At 37.3% G+C, this 26259-nt stretch overlaps 1 protein-coding gene across 4 annotated transcripts; it reads left to right on the top strand.

Moving 5' to 3' along the window:
• The first annotated feature begins 247 nt into the window (after positions 1-247).
• LOC145985874 (speedy protein A-like) lies at positions 248-25194 on the top strand. Of its 4 annotated transcripts, none has more exons than XM_083119992.1 (6): positions 248-456; positions 8140-8336; positions 12248-12392; positions 16995-17166; positions 19201-19366; positions 23914-25194. In XM_083119992.1, exons 2-6 carry the CDS (start codon positions 8165-8167, stop codon positions 24009-24011), a joined length of 753 nt encoding a protein of 250 aa, XP_082976118.1. In that variant the 5' UTR covers positions 248-456; positions 8140-8164; the 3' UTR covers positions 24012-25194. The 4 variants fall into 4 exon arrangements, with proteins under 4 accessions (XP_082976118.1, XP_082976119.1, XP_082976121.1 ...); XM_083119993.1 differs by having other exon boundaries at positions 248-475; XM_083119995.1 differs by lacking the exon at positions 23914-25194 and adding an exon at positions 23809-23891.
• Positions 25195-26259: the final 1065 nt, after the last annotated feature.

The following is a 26259-nucleotide window of genomic DNA, read 5'->3' as shown; positions in this document are numbered from 1 at the left end:
TCTTTCAGATTCCACATATTCCGAGTTTGTACACCAAACTGCAAAAGTAATAATAGGCGGTCATGAATTGAAATTTTGAAATATACTCGTGTACGAACGTCAATAACTTTGCCGTTGGCTGTACCATTGCTGTACCATCTCCAAGTAAGCGAAAGATCACGTCATCCGTCTTCCACAGATGACTTGTATGCCTAACCAATGAACGAATTTCTAGTTGGTATACTATACAGGTTTAGGCCAATTTTTTAAAATCATCTTGGTACTTGCCGACTGCAAGGGAATTCTTTTGCTGTCCGTGAAATAAAGTTATATTGAAGGAGATTTAAGAAACTGTTTTTCAAATAAATCCACTTCTGCACTTGCCGTGTGAACAGTATGAACTAACAATTACGTAATGCAAATTCTATCCATGGCTTTAGGATTAATTTTGGTTCATAGAGCATTAAGTTGTTGACGGTATTTCATTTAATAACTGGTATTATATTTTTAGCTATACTTACAGTTTTTTGTACCATTGCTGGTTTGTAAGTGGGAATTACTACAATAATCAACAAGAACAAAACGGAAATAAAATAATTATCCCTGCACCCCACTCTGCCATGAAGTAACACAGATGTCAAGGCAAGGCTCTTCACATTCTCGAGCTCGGCCCTATTGCCAGTGGTGGTGTCGGCAGCATCACACTCCAGTTGCCTCCCCCCAGGTTACCATTCATTAGAGACTGACACCCCCTGAGTCACTCTAGGTAGGGGCAAGGTCGGAAAAATTCCTACCCTAAGAATTGAACCCAGATCTAAAGTGCAGTCAAATGCTCTTCTGACTGGACCAATGAGGTCTGTGACCATGTGTTGAAAAATGTTGTATGGAATTCACATCAATGAAGACAGTGAAAACAAATCTCATCTCTCCAGTAAAGTGAAACATTTCTCTCTATAGGCTATATCACCAGTTATTGAAGTGAATTCTTACATTTGAGCTTTTCGGAAGATCTTTAGTTTTTGAAAAACAGTTTTAACTTTGGTATGTATAGAGGGGCAAAATGTGGAGTTAACTTGAGGAGATAGGAAGAACATGAAGCTTGTTCCATGAGGCTAACAAGCAGGCGCGGAGCGTCCATGTAAGCCGGGCTTACACTTTATTAGTTCTAGTAAAATGTATGTAATTATATGGCAAAATTAGTAAAAAACTTCAAAGTTCAACTTGGCCCGATACCAGTCTTCGAGATCCTTTTTGTTAGATTGCAACACTTCAGCACCAGGGGAGACATGAGAACTCCGGCCTTTTGCTTGCGGAAAGTTGTAAGCCGTCTGAATGTTGCCTTACAAATTTCTGACCGCGAAGGATCAGTGCCTACCTTATCTGAATGGAGAAGAGCGGGCCAAACCCGGTTTGTAAACCTACGGCCACAGGCTTACAGCAGCGTTGCAAACCCCATGTTTAGAAAAAGTGTTGTTCATGGACGTCCGCACTATTTCTTTCCACCAGGGAGGATTAAGCAAAGTATTTTTTTTTTCAGGGATTGGGGTAAACTAGGTATATTTCCCTTCTCAAAATATACTAATTCAATTTGAAGTTAACATTTTTCTGCAATGCCCTTAAAATAATTAACAATTTGATGGACTGAAATGAAATTGTATGTGTGAAAATGGTTGACATTCATTTTTAGGAAGTGTCTCCTTGCCTTGCACCTTCTGGACATCCATGGTGTCGTTTAAACTCCGAAATTATACTACATACTACTAAATTGTTCTGTGATTTTCATATTATTAATATTAATTTATAACAAAAATATAAATATAAATTCGAATGGTTCAACCAACGGCATGGGTTCGACGTTATACGTGAAAAGTTTGAGAAAATTCAACCACAACGAAAACTGGCCCTCTTGTTTTATTTATATCCTCAACTTACAAACGACTTTTTAAACTTATGCGAAATTTAGCACCATTATGCTTGGGTTGGCTTCACTGAATATGCACCAGCGAGACACAGGTCCTGCAAAAGGAGGGGCTCCATCGTTGTCGGGTATTAATGGTTGACTGCAAAGGAAACTTGAGCCGGCGGTGCTTCAAGGAGGTTTTTTCCAGGAACAGGGAATTCTGAAACAAAAATCTAACAGGAAGGGGGGAAAAGGAGAAACCTAAAAATGAGGGGGTACGGGAAAACTAGATACACATTGATGTTCTAAATTCTTCTTTCTGTTTTTATCTTATAGGAGATCATAAACATCAGAAATATTAAGATCTCTGTTTTCCGTTTATGTATGAACTCAGCTGGTAATAATTGAGCTAAAAAGTGCAAAAATAAATAAATAAATGTTAATGAAAGCTGAAGATTGAACCAATTTTACAAATCTCATGTCAAATGTGAACAAAATATTATTAATTACGTAGTCCGTGATTCAAACACTTTTCGAACAGTGTTCGAAAAGCCTGTTTATGATCTTTTAGGTGCTAGATTTGCTTTTACAGTATCCTAAGAAAGCACTTACATGTCCTTTGATAGACATTTCTGGATATGTCCCTACAATTAGTGAGCATTTCTTTTATAATTAATATTGTATTTTTTTTGTTACTAAATATAGGGAATTTTAAGGCAAGAGAGGAATTTTTTTATATCCGAAAGGGATATTCCCCTCACAGTCCGAAAGATCACTGCTTTGAGCAGTGACCAATTTTGGATCTGGTTTCTTTTTGTTTCCCCGTTCTTGTTGTCGAGTTATTGCTTTTGCGAATTCCATCTATTCAAAGTGGACTGCGGCCCTGTGCTGTTGTGTGATAGTGAAGTGCATTATGGAATAAAACGAGTGTGATTGTGCGGTGGGGTGGAGAACTTGGTGCAGATGCCGTTATCCAGCAAGGATTTTGCTGCCAAGAAGAAACTTGTGGATGTAGGTAGGCCCACCCCTTTGTTCTCTAGCAGGCATAGTAACAGAAACGAAAAATAAAGTGCGCCGATTTTGTGATTCAGGGTATGAAGCTGATACTTGGTTATGCGGTTGTAAAAAGTATTCTGCACTTTTCTGTTTTCGTTTCTTTATTATTATTATTATTCATTTTATCTAACTTTGCATATTTTTATCGTTACGTTACTCATTGTGATAGGAATAAGACTGACTTAATTATCAGTTGAAATATAGGAGATACACAGCCTAGCAAAGAAAACACCAATCCCAGAGATTTATCCAGAATTTTTAATTTGGTGAAAAATTCCAGGGAAGTGTTCTGAAAAAATGGGAGGGGGGGGGTCGATGTGTGTGGATAAATCACTAACCATGTCAGCCCAAAAATAAGTACAACGAGAAATAACCTTCATCGTGATAGGCTTACACTGTTGGAAAGGTCACGCTCCGCCACTGCTAACAAGAATACCTTTAAATTGTAAAAAACCTGAGGGGGAGGGCGAGTGCTCCCTCCCCAAGTTACCCAAGTGTGCTGGATGCACAAGTGGTTTTCAGTAAAGAGGAACGGTTTTGTTTAAACAATACGTTAAACTGTTATATTTTGTGTAAATGTGTTGTGCGAGTCTTTGTTCTCACTTTTCATGTAGTTTCTTTTGTGTATGTTTCTTTTAGCATGTAATGTAGTATATGTATTCAAAGGGGTTATTATATGGCAGAACAGCCATAGGTTGAATCTCATCCTACAAGAATTAAATTGAACTGAAATAGTGACAGAGCAGGTCTGAAAAATAACAAACAAATAGTATGGATTTCAAGTGGAAACCACTATGTAAATTTTACCTATGAATTCCAAAGTTAAAGAAAACTACAGCAGGAGTATAGTGTGTGAAATTTACAGTAGTGGTATTATTTGTAACATTATGGCAGTGGTGTCGTGTGCGGTTCACATACGGGTGTTCACAATAAAATCTTTATACTGAATGCAGGTTTACTGCTCTCCGTTGTAACTTCATCTTCAATTGAAAAGGTGAGAATAACAGTTTAACTTATTTTCAACAATTTACCCCAAGAATCATGCTATATTTGAAGAAATTAAATATTTTTTATACAATTAACACCATTTTAATTATGTTATTTATAACTAGTAATGGCTAGTCCAAACTAATTAGTATAACATGCAATCTCAGGTATGTACAATGCAAGACTACCAGTGGCGGTCCCTCCATGGAACAGAGGGAACAGGCTGTTCCCTCCTACTTATCGCCCATTGAAGCTATTTTAATTATCTATATTAACATAATAAGAACACTTCTTTCTCCCGAAATCAACACGCCGAAGGAAACTTGCACCATGACTGGACGTTTGTTTACTTCACCTACCCTCGTCGTTCCACCCTCTAGTGCCTGATGCCGAGTATTTCCGACCACGCGCGAAGGTAAACGATCCTCAAAGTCCCACTTCCCACCTCCCTCACCACGGAAGCTGAACTCTATAGCTGTTCCCTACGAGAGAGAGCGAATTTGTTTTCCTTCGAGTTTTTGCTATGTGCTAAAGTTTAATTGCATCGTAGTGATAGTTTTGAGTGTAGTAAGTCTATAGTTTCCTAATCTCATTACAAAATTGCGTCTGACATTCATAACGAACTGGAAAAATCTTCTACAGTTAATCGTCTGCTAAATGCCTTGGCTAAATGTTGCGAAATAGCTTCCGAGGGAACAGCTCGCATCCACCTGTTCCAACAGCCTCAAGACCAGGCGCACACAGAGGCAGGACAAGAAAGCGAATGTTGCGAGCGTAGGGTTGAGAATGTTGTATGATCGACAGGCTGAAGACGAAAGCTTTTAGTTCATTGAAGATTGAACTTTACAGAAAAGACAGCAAACCAAGACCTACCCTAACCGAAATAAAAACAAAAACGAAATCGTACACAAGGCATTTTATAAAAAGTTACTACAACTCTGTAAAATGATTAACTGGATACTCTTCCAGTGGCAAATTATTGTTGTCCTTGTTTGTTCCCGAGAAGGGAGTTTGGAACAGTTCGGGTTTTGTCACAATTTCTACAAATCTAGCGGACGTCATGAAAAAACTCAGCATCTGAATGTCATTATTTCATTGAGGACGTTTGAATTACAAGAATGCTCAACTCTACAAAAAAGTCAACTTAATCTACAAATAGAGAGATGAAACAGGTTTCGACAAAACATTTTTTTCTCTCTGATCACTCATAAATTGCTTTTATTATTATTTTCTTTGTTCCGCATCAACAATTTTGTTTCTAATGTTATTTTTACATTATAGTATCATATTTGCTTTAACATTGTTATTGTCCAAATTTTAATGTGCTTCATGTATGTTACTTCTGACAATTTGTAACATATGTATCGTATGTTTATTTGGTCAGGAGGGGTGCCAACAGGTGGGATTATGGTGCAGGTTGCGCTATCGAGATTTGGGGGGGGGTCCCTTCAAATAATATAAAATTCAACATTTATATCTTTTTCCAAAATATATGTAAAAATTTTACACCTTAAATGCACCATATTTAATCCATTAGATGAAGAAAAGAAAGTGTTTAAGGGTATTATCGAAGGGGGGGGGAGAGAAATATCCAACTCTTACATATTAGGCCTTAATTGACACGGGGTTCTGGGGGGGATTGTGAATTAAACTTTGGGGGGGGGGAACAGTATCCAACTCTAGGTCTTAGATTATTGCGGGTAATTTAGTTAGAGGGGGATTTAACCCAAAATTGAGGGCAATTATACAATTATTGTGTATTACTATTGTCTTAGACAGACTATTGCGGAGATTCTGGTGTGGAGACTGAGAATTAATTTTTTGGAGGAGGCATAATCCACTCTTCAATATCAACAGTAAGTCTAAAATTGGCATGGAAACTTTGGTGAAATCTCAGAATGTCAAGAGATTTCTGTAGTGGAGAGAGAGTTCGAAAATTAAATTTTGGAGACTGTATTTAACGATATGATATCCACACGTTTTCGACCCCAAACGTGCCAAAGGGGAACCTGGAAAAGACTAAATATCTCGGGATCTTAAGAAAGTATTGACATCCCATTAAATTAATATTCTTGAAAGCCTGCAAAGGAATGAATTTAAAGATTTTCTTGCTCGCTTCGATCGCAATTATATGTTACTAGGATGCGTGTTTGGCGCTTGAATGAGATGAATGTGACAAATTAAGACAAGATATATTCCCGATTATGATGAACGATTTTAGGGGTGGTCTTGAGTGATGGGCACCCCTGTTTAGGAAGGAGGGGCAGATCAAGTATAGTGTTCAATAAAGCTAAGAAAGGAGTTACTTTCAGTAGACACGCTGTCGTAATTAAATACGTTGTGGGGATTACGGTATGGTTTAAGGGCACAAATTATATGATTTGGAGGTGATGCGCCATTGGACTTGGGGGGAAGCACCCCTGTATTTAGTTCATTTCAATAAGGGTTGAATTTTACTTGGTTACTGTATTATATTACGACGGGTATGGGAGGGGAGGGGGCAAATGCAGGTCACCTGTTCCCCTGTCTGATTTAGCACCGCACGCCACTGAAGACTACCATACTTCGCAATCTACTTTTTATTACACGGACCATATGTTAACCAACGACATTCATTCAGCATTGAAAGCACTTGCATCAAAATGTATTATGTGTATGCAAGATATTTGGGTATTATGCAGAATGCCCCCTCCCCTTTCTGCCCACAATAAGACTGATTGAAGTATCAGTGAAAGTGACATTGATCATTCCCTCATGTTTCGTATCCCCCCCCCCCCTAGTATCATTTTGTCGTGGTTCAGAGATTGATCATTTAAAGTCGAGGTTTGCAAACTTCTTTGCTTCATGACGCCCTTAGTATTTCTTCATGATGCCCTTAGTGTTTCAAGATTTTTCCATGGTGCCCAAATCACAATGTAGGCATATGTAACACTTGCAACACACTGTTGCTTGTGAGGTAACAGCTCTTCAGGTCATAGGGCCTCACACTATTCTGAGTATAGTTACTAGGAAAATGCATGTTGAATTGATGTAAATGTAGTCTGCACTTTCATTTGCAATTTAAGTTAGTGAGAATTATTTTCTTTGCATGAAAGACGTCAATTACTAAAAAAATTGCACATTCTTAATGGCCCTTAGACGCACATGCAGAAATCATATAAACCTTGAAAGATATTATGTAACTCCTGCAGACTAGTTTCTGAAGAAAAGGCACTCATCACTATTCCGTGAATTTTAGCACCCACTGAAATTTAAAATCTGCCAGGTTTAGAGACTTCTCGCTAAAGTTTACAACTATGTAGCTCAGAGCTTTTCGAGTCCCCTTAGGCATTCCTTGTATGTGCTGCACTCTGGTGCTGAATGTAAGACGTATTGCCGCTTGCATCAGTGTTCGCACAGCAAAGTGAAAATCTTCGGGGGCATAGTGGCCAACAGCCCCTTAGCTGTCAGTTTTATGCAACACGCACAGCAATTGTGTTCAAAGCCCTCTGATGAACACTGTGGGAGTCAGTGTTACCAACTATCTAGAAACGTTATCAGACGTGAAAGAAGTTGTCAGAGTAAATTGTGTGTATGTACTTGAGCATCAAACAAAGTATTTTTTGGAATAAATATATGTGTGTGTGCATTTAATATGTACGTAATTTAAAATATGGATGAGTGTTCACTTGCTCATGCGAACATTATCAGACATGTCTGTATTATGGCACAAAGTACCATGCACATCTTTATGTGAATTCAATGTAACTTGTTCATTCCTGAACTATCATCCCACTTCATATTTATGTAGAGTTAGTTCACCTCCATTTTTGCATGTGATGCCTTCTTCCTGAAGATTGTTTCTCGTTAAGGCTTATAAACATTGAAAATTAACAATTTATTCCTGTTCCTATTTACACATGACTGTTTTTTCTATAAACGTTTTTGTAAAGACTGATTTATTAACAAGTAATAATAATTAAATAGTAGTTAATTAGTAGTTAGTGTGTACACAGATATTATGAAAATATAATTGTATTTTAGAGTGTACATAGATATTATCAAAATGTAATTGTATTTTACTGTAGTTTATTTAAATGTTAATAATTTACCAATTAAATACATTTAAAACATCTTAGTCAAAAGTAAATTAAAAACTTTAATTACATCTACATATTAAGCATACATATTTAGAACAAAATAAAGTATAAATAACTTGTACTTCAACCATTTTACAGGTTTAAGCACAAGAAACACTACGAGATGCCAAATTCATCGGAATATGCAGGTTCATGGAAGCACACAATATCAGTGGCTCAGAAAGTTCTTGAGCCTATGCTACCTTTGTACACATATCCAGCATCAGCAGCAAGGGCCAATAAATCAGAAATAGTAACAGAAACTGACATGCAAGCATTTTATAAACTTTTACTAGGTTTGAATTTACATAATTTAATTAATAAATATTTGTTGCTGGTGAGGTTTTGCACGTGTAACTTCTTGAGTGTCGTCATAATTCTGTGAAGCAATACTAGCAGTAATTATGTAATTAAATGCCTGAACAGTTCTATGCATTAGGTAGTCAATTGTGAAAATATTCCAGCAATAATGCTGGTTACTTTGGTTCAAATAACAATTATAAATTGTATGAGATAGTTTATGTATTTAACTCTTCGTGAATGCTCAATGCAGTCACATTCTTATAATCCTATAATTAATTTTAATAAGAACTTTTGTTCCTTCCATGGATTAAGTATGATCCACTAGATACACCAGGACATTATCTGAATGAATGTGACTGATATGAAAAACAATATCTAGAGGGAAACTAAATGAACAGTTTAAAACAATTCAAGGAGCAGTAATATCTGACAACGTAGTGAGTAGCTTAAGATTTTTTTTTAATTGACAGATTAATGGACAAATGAAAGTCGCAGAAGCCCAGGTTACCACCACATACAGAGAACATTTAACAAATATTAATTGAAGATTATATCAAAGAAGAATTACAAAACATTTATGTTAGATAAATTCAAACTTACAAGCAAAGTGTATGATTTAAATCTTCAATAATATATAAGCATCTATGGGTTTGTGTGATAATCTTATAATACAGGCAATAAGTAGAACAGCAGTGACGTAGGATTATAGTACGTCCATATACCTGATGTTCCCTTATTTAAAAGTATAAATAATGCTGCAAATAAAAAGTAAAACTTGACTAATTATGTGTACGTTTGAGCTTTATGGCAATATAATACCTTTTTTTTTCCTCAATCAGCCTACAACGCTCCAGTAATAGCTCTCATTCTAGAATTTTTTTCATGCATTTGCTGACTGGATGCCAGGTAAAGGGCTTGGCTTGCCAAGAAGAATGCTTGGATCTCTACAGCACAAGCGAAAGGCTCTCTTGTACGCTGGCGTACGGAGCAACTTGATTGGTTCTAGGACTCATGTGACCCTTTCTGACGCAGATGACAGAAGTAGAATTTCTATCAGTTTCTTCGTGCTGTGTGATAAAGCAATATGTAATTTTGACTGATGTAACTTTAACAACTCACTTATACCACTTCTTAATGACCACTGCATTGTGTAATTTATCACACAAATAGTGATGTGCATTACAAACTGAAACAACAACACAGTTTTTGTCAAACAAATTGGTCAAGTCCTCGTGGTAGAAGTTCATCCTGTCGCTGCCTTACCACTTAACCTGCAAGACTATTTTTTTTTTTTAAATTACGTTTTCATTAATATCTAACTGCTTAATATTGTGTCAGTGGAAATGTGTAGTATTCTTTCAAAACATCAACATCAAACATCAAATTGACTCTAGATAAAATTATTTAAAAATGTTTATCAGCATTCTCAAGATGCAACGTGGTGTAAGTCAAACAGTTGTCTGAATTACTAATCAGCACTGTTACGTCAGTCGAGTGTAGGATAATTGGATGATCCACCCACCTCTGTGGCAGAGTGGTTAGTATAGCATGCTAAGATACCAGAGATCTGGGCATGGTTGTTCATCATCACTTTTCATATTGGCGATTAGCCAAAAGTGGTATAAAAACAAAGTAAAATAAACCAAATCAATCAATAGTTGGATCATTCACAACAATGATGTCTGCTGTTGTTCTATGTAGAAGCGCTTGTGTTTCAGGTAGTTTTTTTTAATGATTTGCATCATGCCGAAAGGTTTCCTTGATTAGCTGGCTATGCTGAAAGAAAGAAAATATAGTTTTGCTATACACGTGACATGTGTGGAGCAAAATACTCCGAATGGTCTATGGTGTTTCTGACTTGAGCAACCTAATTGAAAAGGTATAAAAGAGCAGTGTTCCACAGTGAGTCATTTCATTTGCTAAGAAAAACACGCATGGATTATGTTTTCAAATAGACAATACCGACTAATTCCATAAGTAAACTATTTAGCAAAAAAGGGGCCTACCTTTCCCTTGGACTTTGCATTCCCAGACGGAATGCCCATACTACGCCACTGAAGAACAGTAGCCACATTATAAGTGTTTACTGGTTGCATTATAAAAAAACACATTCCCTTCCATGGACTTCCACAGAATTTTTCCAGGGAGGGGCATGCAAGGTAAAGGTAATTCTTTTCTAGGAGTGACAAACGAGGCATATTTTTCCTTATAATAGTGATGCCTCTCAAAATACACACTTCAGTTTGAAGTTATGTTTCTGCAACACACTTCCAATAATTACGTAACATATAGGTGTGTTTCACCTACGTCACAAACTGTTGCATCGTGGGATCGAGCAGCCATGATTGAGGCTGGTTCTTGTAAACATACGAAATTCAAGCGGGCAGGAGATTTCAACCTTGTTTACGATGGTACTGCATAGTAACAGAAACTCACGTTTATCCTCAAATTTTCCGAAAAAGAACAAAAGGTGAGCTTCACGGCACAGGATTGTTGATCAGAAGATACCACCGTGTCATCTGGTTGGCGAAAGTAAATCGTGCCAACATTAATGAACAAAGTGAACATTACAGAGTATGCAGTATAAATTTCCTCTCAGGTAAGTTCATATGCCACCTTTGTCTGTGACGTTTAGTACAAATGAATCGAACTGGTGTATTTAATCATACTTGCAACAGTGTTTCCTTGTTTTTTGGTAGAAAAGTTTGAAGATAAAAATGATAATCTTCAAAGTTTAATTCATCTTGATAATTGCATGTATGTTTATACTTGGTTATGTATTATATTTCGTTCGTTAACACGAACTGTAGTAGGCTTTGCGTACTGTCAGAAAAAAAAAACACTGCTATCAAAGTATCCCAAATCGATGGATTGGTTTGGTTTATTTTGCTTTGCTTTTATGCCAGTTTTGGTTAATCGTGGAGACGAGGCTGAGTGATGATATGTTGAAAAAGTGAAACTCACAAAGAACACCAATGCTCAGGCTGGGATTCGAACCTGGGACCCCTGGCATCGTAGCGTGCTGTGTTAACTACTCTGCCACGGAGGACGGTATATCAGAAATTGTTAAAGCAAGGAGTGAAATTACTGTTTTCGAGCACCTCAACATTTTACATTACAGCGCTTGAACAAACCTTAAAAGCAAACAGAGACGATAATGGCGGAGCCTTGGAATTTACAGTTAATTTTTACTGGATGTAGGCCTAAATGTTTCAAGCAGAACCCTAACTAGTAATAAATATGAAAACAAATTGATTCCAGGTAGCTGGGTCAAGTAAATAAACACATGTGAACTACAGTTGGGCAAAGGTGTAGGCCCCTTTTCATTTCGTTATCGTCCAGTCCATATGGATCTACACCGCAAAACTTTGCTTTTTCTTCATATCTTTCTCTGTCGATTGCGCAAAGAGTTTGAACATATGAAAAATTACCGCTATTCCCAGATGACACGACATTGTCATTAATTTTATGCAATGTTACAGACACTTTCCACAGTACTAACAAACGTACAGTTGGTGCAGGTGTAACGAACGCTACGTGGTGGGTATTTCCTTGCAGACGACAAGCAACTTTACCGCAAACATGGCGGCTGTGCGAATCCTGACGTCACATGAAACCCACCTATTGAGTAATATGTAATTTTTTGGTGGTATTAATTTTCCAGGGGGGGGGGGGGCTTCCGGATGTCCATATTGCCTTGTACTTAATTGTAATAATACTGTTGCCTTTATCTTTTGTAACTGACATTTCATCTCATTGTATTATTGTCTCCTGAAAAATATGTATGTGCAATACGTTGAAATGTGCACATTACCGAATTTCAACCATTGAGGAAACAAAAGTTATTACTAATATTATTTATATTTATGTTTATGTAGTGTTATATATTTTATTGACCTTGCAGATGATGTAATCATTAGGAAGTTTCTTGAGTTCGACGTATGTATGAGGTATGCAGATAAGTACTTGATTGCTATGGTACTTACATATTTCAAAAGAGCAGGTTATACACACCACCAGTTCACAAGATACAACTTCTTTGTTGCACTGTAAGTTCTATTCAATATCATGTTTCACAAAATTTAAAAGTTTCTAGGTTCGAATCTCCTTTGTATTTGTTGCTTTATTGTTTTAGAGTGATGATAAGACCCTATAGATTCTGATCAAATGAATAGAAGAATACATAAACTTTATACCACTAGTACTTTCAGTGTATCTTAAAGTTTACAAGGAGTTGTCAGAGGCAACTATAATCCAGTGAAATTAATTTTTCGCGAATAATGAAAATCTTTAAAAATCATATGTCATTTTCTTCTTCTGAATATGAAACATTTAAATTTGTAATAAAAATTAAATATGAATTACAATATGTTCCCCCAGTGCTAAATATTGTGCATAAAATTGTAATCTCTTCCCCCCCTGCTCTTCATAATTACAATGGATGTAAATAACAAAGAAGTGGGGAAGAAGATAGGAGAGGAAGAGATGAAGGCCCTGTTGTTCACTGATGACTTAGTAATATGGGGAAACAGTGAAGTAATACAGAGACAGCTTGATAGTTGGAATGAGGAAATCAGAAGAGCAGGAATGAAATTCAATGCAGAAAAGAGTGAGGTGCTAATAACAAGGAATGGAAGAGTTGAGGGTAGTGGAGAGTTTCAAATATTTTGTTTAATTATTTTGATTTGTTTATTTTACTTCTCTTTTGGTGCCACTTTTGGCTAATTTGCGAAGATGGAGATGAGTGATGACATGATGAAATCGATGAATGAACACTCACAAACATCCACACCCAGGCTGGGATTCGAACCCGGGACCCCTAGCATCGTAGCGCGATGTGATAACCACTCCACCACAGGGGTCGGCAGTTTCAAATATCTAGGAATCATAATTGAGAGAAGTGGAAGAATAGATGAGGAACTAAACAGAAGAGGACAAATGGGTGGTGGACTTTATCAAAGCGTTCGAAGATTAATATGAAACAGGGATGTACCTATGAAATCCAAGAACCCAATATATACGTAACAGGTGCCAATAATTATGTATGGAGCAGAGATAGATAGATAGACAATGACAGATAGAGACAAAAGAAAGATGCAGGCAGTGGAGATGAAATTTTTAAGGAGTATATTGGGGAAGACTAGAAGGGATAGAATAAGGAATGAGGAGATCCGACAGACAGTGGGGGTGGTGAAGCTTCAGGACAGAATAGATCAGGCACAGATGAGATGGTTCGGACACATGAAGAGCATGGGTACAGAAAGACTGCCAGTAAGAGCTTACAATGCACAAGGAGTTGGAGTAAGGGGAGATCAAGATGTCAGTGGAAAGAGCACATAGAGGAGAGTGTTAGGAGAAGAGGACAAGATTGGAACACCGTGGAAAGTGAGTAGTGGTGGAAGACCTGAGGAAAATTAAGAGGCTTGACTTCTATGCCGACCCAGCCAGAGGTAGGAAACAGATAAGGATAATGATGATACGTGTCTAAAATTTTGCACATACATCCTGTTACAAAGCAAACATTTACATATCAAAACACACAAAAATAATTGAAGTCTATACTTATTGTTCATTGTATTCTCAACATTTCAATCTTATCCACAAAGATTTTCATCACAAAGTATGTGTAGGCAGATTAAAATATCTATCTAATATGGCCATCAAAGGTCTAAACGCTGATATTATGAACGTCTGCAAGTGGTCTCAGGCAAACGGTCTACAAGTAAATGCTGAGAAAACTAAATGTATTTTAATTGGCTCACGGCACTTCATATCCACAACAGCGAAGTCCTCCATCCCGGACATTCTTGTAGACGGAAAACCCATTTCACTATCACTTTCGGTCAAAGACCTGGGAATTGTTGTGGACCAAAACCTCACCTGGGGTGACCATGTGAAGGCGATATGCAAAAAATCTTACGCAGCACTCACTGTACCACCTAAAAAACATCTTACCACAAGAGGAAAAGAAAACACTTGTGGAATCGCTAGTTTTGTCGCAAATAGACTACTGCGACTTGACGTATGTTGACCTCAACGGTGAACTAGCAAGACGTCTACAGCGAATACAAAATGCATGTGTACGTTTTATTTATAATATTAAATATTTTGACCATCTTCCCCCGGCTTTCAAAGACCTAGGCTGGTTCGACCTTTCAACACGCCGTCGCTTCCACGCTCTTACAGCGCTCCACAAAATAGTGCATTCAAGAGAACCCCCTACCTATTTTCACGATTTCAACCCCTAAGCGCAGCACACACCTTTGCTACCTGTTCACGAAACAACTCCCTGCTCACCATCCCCTCCCACAAGACAGCGTTTTACGTAAATTCCTTCACTGTCACTGCCACCAGAGCGTGGAAGGACCTCCCTAATGACTAGAGCCCGGAAGTTTGGCAAAATGCCTTTTTATCTACTGCATATATTGATAAAACTTTTCCGGATATACGTTTCTTATGTTGTTTCGAATGTTTTAGAAGCCTTTTCATTTTGCTTATTTTGCCTATTTGGGACAGCACTGCCTATTTTTAATTATAATGCCGTTTTTGCCTTTTTCAATGAAATTTGACCATTTTTTTAAAAAAAATGTGTATATAAATTATTTTTCTCCCAAAAAACGATGTTGGCATTTATTTTTCTTCCGTTTATTATGTGAATAATAAAGTGTGAGAAAAATGTATTTCATGCTCAGTTAGGATATTGCCTTTCGGTTAACATTTCCTTGTGCATGATTGACTGCTGAAGTGGACAGGTTGATTTCGAACACAAAGAAGATATTTCTGAAATCTCCCTCTCGAACCTGAAAATTTAAGGAAGTTGCATCTGAGCTTAGTTTACCTCCGCAACCAGTCTTGACCAGATGGGGAACCTGGATATCAGCAGCTATATATTATGCTAACAACTTTGAAAAAATCAGTGAGGTGATCGATGCTCTTCCAGAAAATGAAGCGGCTTCAATTCGTGAAGTGAAAAAAACTCCTGTGCTATTCAAGTTTATTTTTGCACATTATGGTGCATTGCCAGAGACAATTACAATTATAGCATCCTTGAAAATCTATGAGGAATCTATGCAGCAGATGATGGAAGTGCCAGGAGAAAAGGGGTCAGCTGTTGCGGAAAAGTGCAAATGAGGACTTGAAACAATTGAAAAAAAAATTGTGATATTCTAAAAGGTGAAAATGCTGTTACCGAAATGAGTCCAGCTACATTAGCTTGTTTTATGTATGCTCCAATAACTTCTGTCGAAGTAGAAAGATCATTTTCTATTATGAAATGTTGAGAACTTAAAAAAACACCTTGTAGTTATATGCAATCAAGACGGAGAAAATTGAAATGCTCTTCCCAATGTAGATTTTAACATGTTGCCAGAAATTATAGATAAAAAGTAAGCGACATACAAATGTGCCTTTTTTCGGTTTATTTTGCCTTTTTTCATTTTTAGGCGTATTTTCCACATTATAAATGCCTTTTTGCCTGCTTATTTTAACGAAAATAAATGCCTGAACGTCCGGGCTCTACTAATGACATAAGAAACCCTTCTTCTCTCGGCAATTTCAAATCAAAATTAAGAAAGCATCTTCTGGAGGCAACTTACCAGTACTGAAAACAAGGAAAGACAATACAATGAAACCTTTCTTGATCTAAATTTGTAGGATAAACACAAACAGACCGATTTTTCTGTATTTTAAGTATTTTTGTTGTGTGTGTGTTCATGCTGAATGTGAATTTTTACGTTTCTTACAGCATGTGTATTTTTGTGTTTTGTCTTTTTATTTTTTGTTTATTTTCTTTGGTATTTTGATGTTTTATATTTCGCAAACTGTTAGATATTTCAACTAAATTTGTAAAAGGTGAAGTAGAGATGGTTAAGTGTAAGAAAAGGCTTGTGCCTTAACTTCGCCATCCAAAAGAAGAAGTAAATAAATAAATAAAATTTTCTACAACTGTGTAATATTTTTTAACCTACACTACACCTTCTCATGAAGGTCTTCATGTGCAAGTACACAAGTATCTACATTTTATACTATTTAATGAATATAAATATTGTAAATATTAAAACAATAGAATGAATATAATTGACTTCAGAAAAAATACCTTTACATACTATATGTGCAGATTGTGTATGGGTGAAATTCCCAATAATTCTACTTATCTAATACACATTTCCATCAATAGCCTGAATTTTGTGCAAATCCCCCCCACACCCTTTTTTTTCCCAGACCTGGTGGTTGAGATGATGTTGGTTTTTTAAAAAGTTTTTTTTGTCTCTGAAAATAGCTACTTCGGTTGTCCTCGGAATGAGTAAAAAAAACGGAAGAGGGGTGAGGTCATTTTACCATCTTTCTGCATGTAACTAACTCAATAGATCTTAAGGTTGAAAATCAAGGGTCACTCCTAAAGTGTCATAACATAAATCAATTTGCCATCCAAGAGTGAATTCTGTGGATTACTGATTTTTTTTTTTTTTAAATGGGGTTAGAGAAGAAATTCCACTTCTTTAAGTTATAAGGACCTAGGGAGTGATTGTCATACTGTTAAAGTTTCGTAGATGGTAACACTGTCAAAGTTAAGCAGTAAATTACAAATGCGAATGTATGTTATCAGCACCAAAGATTACAAATTACACACCAAATGCCATTTCTTCATGCAGGTACCTTGCTCATGATATGGAAGAAGATGATGATGAACTAAAGGAAGTTATCATACCGTGGGCCATCAATAACGACTCAACAAAGAGACGAAGTGATCTCATAGCAAGTAGAGACAGGCTATGGATGTCTATGAGCCTCAGAGGCATAGTTAGTAGAACATGCTGTGAACAGGTATGTTAGCTTTCTAAAATAGCCACATGTCAGTTTGTAATACCTTTCAGACAGAAACAAAATTTTTGTTGCTATATTTTACCATCCATATGACTTCTTGAAATTTTCATAGTACATATTTGTTGATATTTTTACAAAAAATTGATAAGAAAAAGAAATTTCCACCCAAGATATTCATGGAACTTTTGCTAACCAACGAATAGATACTCTATGTGATCAGAAGAATCCGGACACCCACCTACAAATGAAGTACAAGTTTGGGCCACCCTCCATCGGGAATACTGGCAGTCAATATGGTGTTGGCCCATCCTTAGCCTTGATGACAGCCTTCATCTTGCAGCCATACTTTCAATCAGGTGGCGGAAGGTTTCCTGGGGAATAGCAACCCTTTCTTTGCGGAGCGTCGAAATAAGAAGAGGTATCTATGTGCGTCGGTGTGTTCTAGCATGAAGTCTGCATTCCAAAACATCCCAGAGATGTTCCATGGGATTCAAATCACGACTCTGCATAGACCAGTCCATTAGTGGGACGTTGTCGTCATCAAACCACTCCCCCACAAGCCCTGCAGTATAGATGGGTGCTTGGTCGTTTTGAAAGACACAATGGCCATCCCCGAACTGAAAGCATGAAAGTGGTTAAAATGTCAATGTAAGCTTATGCCGTGACATTGCCACGTAAAGCAACAAGGGGGCCAAGCCCCCTCCAGGAGAAACATGACCCTACTGTAACCCAGCCACCCCCAATTTCACTGTCAGAACTATATAGGCTGGTAGATGTCATTCACCACACCCACACCTTACAATCGGATCACCACATTGTATACCGTGATTCATCCCTCCACAATGGTTTTCCACTGTTCTATGGTTCAGTTTCGACACTCCTAGGACCACGAGAGGCAGCGTTTGGCATTTGCCTGTGTGATGTTTGGCTTATGGGCAGCTGCTCGGCCATGGAAACCAAGTTGCCACACCTTGCGCTGAACAGTCATGGTGCTTGGAGTAGATCATGATGCGGTTCGGAATTCCTGTGAGATGGATGATTGAAGATTATACTGTACAACCCTCTTCAACACTCAACGGTCTCTGCACGTTTTTGGGTTGTACATGTCCCTTCACGTTTCCACTTCACTATAACATCGGAACCTGTGAACATAAAGATGTTTAGGAGGGTGGAAATCTCATGCACAGACTTCTTACACAAGTGGCACCCAACCACGTTGAAAGTCTGCAAGTTCCTCAGACCATCCCATACTGCTGTCTGCAGACTACTGAGATCACTGACCATGTGTTTCACGTGTTAGATGGCGTACTGTGTCAACTCTATGATAAAACACATGTTTTGTGGTGTGCCCAGATACTTTTGATCACATAGAATATTTGTGTTTCCTTTCATCTATTTTAATCAACTTAACAATCAGTTATTATTGCATGTTAGATTTCATTTTACATTACTTTTCGGTTGGCAACATAATTACAACAATTATCAATGATGAAGTGAAGAAATAAATACTCTCAGTTTGAACTAGCTTCGGAGCACACTATGCTAACCACTGTGCCTTAGAATGTGGCGATTTTTGTTATTACAGCCTTGCAACATGAGAGAAAACAGAGCAAAATCAACAAATAACTTATTGGTTTGGTTTGATGTTTTAAGTCCACTTTGTGCACAGTAAGGCTAATCGGGACTGGACATACAGTTTATAGTGGTATCCGAACCACTATGTGCCTCCACCGGGTATCAAACCCGGGACCCCTTGATTACAAGGCAACAACACTATAACGTATGTGTGTTTTAAATACTTTTAACTATGAACATGGACTCCCTTTTTTCTGAAACTTCTAAATCCAGCAATATATTCCAATTAATGCACATTTTGACACCACCTTTTAGACTATTTCCAACAGAACTCTTATGATAAACTAGAAAATGCAAGAGCTGTACTACTTGTTGATATAGATGTTGTTTCCTTAATGTCAGCAATGTCAAATATATCTTATGTTACTTGACACCATAAACTTCTAATTTATACTGCAGGTAATTGCCATGTGTCCCAATCACTATGTATGGCAGAGGACTCGCTCAGAATACTACGGAGGTGCTGTTAGTTTTGTGTGCCATGCTAGTAATTTCAATCAAGCACTGATTCCATATTTTGCCTGTCGCTGCAAAACCTATGATGTGCTTCAAAGAAAAAGGGAAGGTATGTACCTACAGAATTTAAAAATCGAATGTTGAACTGCTATGAAAAATTGCATTAAAAATATATATATACAGGGGGCGAGTTTTTTAACTTGACACAACGAAACATCTCGAAAAGTACGCAGCTGATCAAAAAAAAATCTGAATGAAATTTGTTTGTCACGAAGGGGCTCATCCAATGATGCCAAGCTCCACCCCCACCCCATCTCCTGGGGCAACTTTAAAATCTCGAATGGGAACCCCCATTTTCTATTGCAGATTCGGATTCTCCAGACAAAAATACGAGAGAACACTGTCCTCTTCGTCAGGCTTCGTGGCAGATTATGTCGTGTCTGTTTGACCAGGAAACAAGGTGTAATGGTTTGTAAGATAAAACATGCGGTCCTGAAAGATGCTCGGCAATCTGTTAAAAACTAGGTTAACCAATTATAAAACTGTAAAATGTTAAAGAAAGGGAATGTAGAGGAAAGATGGGTAAAGATGTTAAAAAAAAAAAAAAGGATGATAAAAACAAATAGGCTTTAATGTAACGAAAGAAATGACATGAGCATTCATGATGATAGAGGAGTTCCAAGGCAGAGGGATAACCTAATAATGCAGGAGTAGCGGGGAAAAGGAGGGGGAGGGAGGAAGCAAGTGGGCAGGGCCAGTAATCGGCAGCACAACATTTGCTGTGAAGACGACTAACTCGACGATCCATTCTGCGAAAGTGAGATTGTTTATTTGTACATGGTCAAAGGATTTTATGAAGCTTTGAAATCTTCAACGTTTTACAGTTTTGTAAGTGGTTAACAACATTTTGAACAGATTGCCGAGCATGTTTCAAGACCGCATGTTTTCTCCTAAAGACCATTTGACCTTGTTTCCTAGTCACCGACACAGCATAATCTGCCACAAAGCCTGAAGAAGAGGACGGAAGTAGTGTTTTTCTTCCTTGACTCCATTAGTGGTTATAATGCAGCCTATAATGGTGCAAGAGAAAATTGAAATGGTGTACATTTATGAAGAAAGTGGCAGGAATATCAATGATGCTGTGATTCTTTATGCTCAATGTTTTCCAGACCAGGTGCGATCGCACACTTCTTTTCTTAGAGTTGTTCGATAGTTCTCCACCGAGGGAACTGTACAACCAACAAAAGAAAAAAAAGGAATCGCTGGAGAAAATAATGAAATTGCGGTATTAGCTTCAGTGGCTCATAACCCCCACGTTAGTACTCGACAAATAAGTTGTGAATCGGGAATTTCGCAGACTACTGTGTGCCAAATACTGAAGCGTAGAAAATATCATCCGTTTCATGTTTTGTTACATCAAGAACTTCATGGTGCTGAGTTTCAGAACAGAGTGACATTCTGTCAATGGGCACTTCAGCAAATACAAGGAGACCCCAATTTCATTACTCACATTTTGTTCTCTGATGAGTTGACTTTTACAAATCATGGTATGATTAATTGACACAACATGCATTATTGGAGTGTCGAAAACCCGCATTGGTTACGCCAAGTTGAACATCAGCACCCTTGGAATGTAAATGTTTGGTGTGGAATAATTGGCGATAAACTTATTGGTCCATATTTTATCGATGGGAACTTAAATCGTGAGAAATATAGAAACTTCTTGCAGAACGAACTTCCAGTATTGCTTGCAGACCTTCCCTTACACGTGCGACAAACAATGTGGTTTCAACATGACGATTGTCCAGCACATTATTCTGTTGCAGCACGGGAAGTATTAGATCACATGTACAACCGTCGGTGGATCGGAAGAGGTGGTCCAGTGTCTTGGCCTGCAAGATCGCCAGATGTTACTTTGCCTGACATTTGTTTGTGGGGCTACGTGAAGAGAGAAGTTTATAACGAACTGCCAACAATGCATGAGAACATGATTGAGCGAATCACCAATGCATGTCGAAAGATTACACCGGGCATGCTTCTCAGTTGTGTCCAATCATTTCAAGTGCGGATAAATCAGTGTATCGAAGTGGGTGGTGACATTTTCGAGCACCTTTTGTAAAATGGTTATTAAAAACAAGAGGCGAGGGGATTCACCTAAAACAAACACCCTGATGGTGAGAGGTGAGGGGATTCACCTAAAACAAGCACCCCGATGGTGAGAGGCGAGGGGGCTCACCTTAAAAAAGCACCCCGATGGGAACAAAATACTGCTACGTCCACCTCGTTGTTCCTGGGTTATGCTAAATGCATTTTCTTATAAAAATTCAACATGCCTCATGTCATTTTGCGATTAAAAGTGCATTTTTTACCATTTCCGCAATATTTCATTTTTGCGATTACAGTGCCATCTATCACAAATCCACAAACACGTTTAAGACAAAACCTACATATTTTTGTCTGGAAAATCCGAATCTGCAATAAAAAATGGGGGTTCCCATTTGAGATTTTAAAGTTGCCCCTCACCCCACCCCCAGGAGGTGGGGTGGGGATGGAGTTTGGCATTATTGGATGAGCCCCTTCGTGACAAACAAATTTCATTCAGAACTTTTTTTTTTGATCAGATGTGTACTTTTCGAGATATTTCATTGTGTCCTTAAAAAACTCACCCGGTATATATTTATGTACATCCTGATAGAAAACTTGACTGTATAGAATTTGTGTATTGAGCATCTAAGGTGGTGTACTCATGGCGATTGTAGACATTTTTGTACAGCAATCATGGAACAAATTATTGAGTGCATTCAATGCTGAATGATAAATGTATATTTTCCTATTTTACTGTTTTGAATTTTCCTGTTACGCACAGCAATACAAATGAATTGACTGAAGGGACACACACGAAGAAATCACAGGTCAGGAACCTTCGGTGGCAACAAAGGCAGTAATAAATAGTAAAAACACCAAAGAACTTCCCAACAATATAACATAAGACTCGAACAATTGACTCCACTAATACAGAGCAGTCAATATCAAAATGGCAATCTGTTGTTACACAAGCACGAAAAACTTGTTTACTGTTTAATTGAAATGACGAAAGCCGTAATAACTGTTCCAAGGTGTTTCTGCTTGGAGTGCAGGATAATGTTCTTGGTAAAAGACTTCAAATGCCCAAAATGCTGAAGAATACTGAGTGGCAAGAAACTGAATACTGACAGGGTGTTGAACAAATGGAGCACATGTTGAATCAGTTTGAAATTTGGATTGTTTTCTATTATTTTAGAAGTCTGTGCACACTTAAAGAGGAACAGTCTGAGCAGTTGTAAGATTTCACATATAATATACTTAGTTCTTTAGTTTTTTTGGTGTCCAAAAAGTCAACCCAGTAACTGTTGTACAAAAAGCACTAGACATATGAAACTTACACAGGATATTAACGTCATCTATGTGGATATTTCTTAAACATTAAATGAGAAAATCATGCTCTACATGAACCTTGAGTATGCATAAAAAGTTACTAAGGTGCAAAAAGTAAAAACAAATATGGATAAAAGACAGCTGTAGAGTCACTTGCAAAAATTTTCAATGTGTATCGATGGTCTGTGTGGGTATTTATCAAACTGATAAAAGAACGATAATTTTTTATGCATTACAAACTATTTATGGGGTTAATTATGGCATATTTATAACAAAAAGTATGCTTTATTCCAAAATTACGAGATGTACTGGTGTCATTGGTTGTGTCAGATGGCAGTACCATGTGTGCCCAATATCTTGCTATGCAATTCAATCAATGCCCCGAGGAAAGATTTAAAATTTATCATGCAAAAAATACTATACTAATTATGCGTAAGATTCTTATTTCTATTAATTTTACTTTTAGGATGCCCCGAGGAAAGATTTAAAATTTATCATACAAAAAACTGACCTATCTAATTCATCCTTTTGTGCAAGTTTCATGTCTTATCGCTTTTTGTTCAAAAGTTGGTTGCATGACATTTCAGACACCCTGCATTTATCATGAAAATGCACTCCATAATTTGTGGTCACTATGTATCATGGAACTCTAGCCGTGTCATACAAGTACCACATAAACATTTTCAGCACCATATAGAAATTTGAAAAATAAAAAAAATAAAAAGTTTATCAATCGTCAAGTCTCTGGATCAATATCAGAATAAGAAATCCAGATCCATTTTACTTTACACTGTTCTCATAGCAAACCATTCCATTGATCCAAAGCTGCTATTACAAAAGGGAGACAGACTCTCATATAGGGTTGCCACATGTTGAAAACTGGAAATACTGTTGGGTGAAAGTTCATGGCAAAGCCATTGTATATTATGAAAATTACAGAACTTTGATGACTTCTGTGGCAAAAGTAACAAAAACTTTAAAATGAAGAGGAGTAAATGGGGCAAAATTTATCAGCTTGATACAATATTTGTTCTTACATTACAACTATTTAGAACATTTTCAAATGTACAGGTTTATTTTCATTGTAAAATCAATTGGTAAAGATTCGACATTTATTGTAATTTTCAAATGTTACAGAACGTGTGATAACAAGGGAAAAAAAAATTAATTGACTGTATCAACATGATTGGTAAATCATTTCTGAGTAGGTGTGGCACAGCGTTGATTTATTGCTATTTGCAGAATATGAGCAACGAATGAAAATCGAAGAGATAATGATGCAGGATGAGCACTCGCCTAATGAAAACTCACTACGCTGCCATGAGGATTTTGAATTTTAAGAAACAAAAGCACAAAATATATCCACTGGGAATACACAAAATCAGTGCCTCAAGATTTTCTTGTAATGTGATTACATGAACTCACCAAGTGGAAATAATGCCCTCTACTATAATATTCAGTATTATAATTTTGTGTAGCTAATGTCTTATCAAAAGGAATTATACAGCAGAGTTGTTAATGATCTCAGAATAATTAAGTCCATGACAGCTTTAATATGTAAGTATTATAAATGTTATGATTGTTCTCTTTTGCTTATTGTTATCAGAGGTTATTTATTGTTTTTTTAAGCTTCATCAAAGTACTTTTGTTTATGCAAAAATTAGTATGAATCTAGGAAAAAAATATTGTACACAAAATACAGACTGATAAAGTTAGGTATCCACAGCATAAGAAATGCAACAACAAAGAAAGAAACTATACCAGTACTGGACAACAATAAAAATATAAAATGAAGGAAGAATCATGTTTCATTTTGTTCATAACCAAAACAGAAAATTCCTAAACACATTCTGATAGTGGTTCAAAAATTCTGATGATCTAAAACATATTTGTTAACTGCTTTGCATCATCCTGGATCTTTACACATGGTTTTTTGATAATGTATGCACATTTTTTACACAATTTTCATCGCTTTTATACCTGGAGGTTTCTTTTGTTGCTGTTGTTCAGTGCTGTTACATTGTCCTGTTTTAGTTTTTTTTTTCCTTTTCAACGCTGTAACCCACTAAATTTATTTCATGCTATTCTATAATAATAATTATTATTATAGTGCACAGTTTTCAGTTTGTAGAAAGTGTGCAAAGGTAAGAAGATATTCTTTACCAAGATGTCATTTTAGTTTAAAGTTTCTTTGAAATTAAAAAAAAAAAAAGCAGATTTTGTTGGCTGTTCAATGGTACTTTTTTTTACTTGTATTCGTGGTCACTGTTGATCATGCTGTAACTTATGTGTTCTCTGTTGTACAAATATTAACACTGTTAATATTGTTAAAAAAATGTTTAATTTGTTGCTACTTCAAGATAATGGATTCCTGTACGACAAGTTATTTTAACAAGGAAACTATGTTCTTAGAGTGATAAGAAAAGTTTATGTTGTATTGTTCAACTTTTTGTTATAAATGTGTATTTTGTCATCGAAAGTTATTTAATGTTTATGGCATATATTAAATTTTCAATATGCAATATCAAATATAATGTGGGGAACTGATTTCAATTTCTAACACAGCAGCCCATTCATCAGAGATACCACTCAGAAAACACTTTACTATTATGATGACTGTTTCATAAACGTGGCTGACATTCCATGAGTTTGCATATCTGCACTCCATTTACTCAGCTTCAGATGTAGATCTTAGGTGTTGGCACTCCATATTACAACCTATTGATACAATTGTAAGCTATGTAATACATGACCACAAAAGCATCCAGTGTGCCTTGAAAAAGTAAATGTGTCGTTTTTGGTGTTGACAAATTTTGGTGGAGGGCTCCAAACTGTAATTTTCTTGCTGTATCCAGAAATAATAATGACAGATTGAGGTGCTTATACAAGGACCAAAAAAGTTCTTGCTGTTCTAGAGCAGTGATAAACAAAGAGCAATACAGTGAACGGTACATAAATTTAGGTTTCAATGTAATCCCCGTCAGCATCCAACACCTTTTGCCAACGTTCCTGCAGCTGCACAATACCCTGGTAATAAAACTCGGCAAGCTTGAATGCAAAGAAGTCCGTGAGTGCGTTCCGCAGGTCTCCCTCATTTGCAAAGGATCTCCCACGGAGGTTATTGTCGAGGGAATGAAAGAGGTGGTAATCTGTTGGTGCAAGGTCCGGTGAATATGGTGCATGGCACAGTGTCTCCCAGCCAAGTTGCTGAAGGGTCTCCCGGGTCCTCTTGGCCACATGTGGCTTGGCATTGTCGTGCAGGAACAGCATACCCTTGCGATTCACCAATGCCGGCTCCTTCTGCCACAATGCACCCTTTGCAACTGCTGAGAGTAGAGGTCAGCAGTGATGGTCTGACCAGGTGGGAGGAGCTCGTAATGCACCACTTGCAGACAATTCCACCATACAGAAAGCATAACCTTTCGTGGGTGCAGAGGTGGTCTTGAGGTGTGAGGAACAGGGTCACTTGGCGACAACCAATGTCTGGTATGCTTGGGAGCATCATAGAGGAACCACTTTTCGTCACCAGTGAGCGAGGACATGCAGGTACAGTCCGACTGTTTCAGCGGAAACATGGAACCTTTCTGC

Source organism: Lepisma saccharinum, chromosome 3, assembly GCF_977018435.1.
Source record: "Lepisma saccharinum chromosome 3, izLepSacc3.1, whole genome shotgun sequence".
Classification (NCBI taxonomy): domain Eukaryota; kingdom Metazoa; phylum Arthropoda; class Insecta; order Zygentoma; family Lepismatidae; genus Lepisma; species Lepisma saccharinum.
The sequence above is the reverse complement of the archived record's forward strand: the minus strand, read 5'-3'. Positions and strand labels throughout refer to the sequence as shown.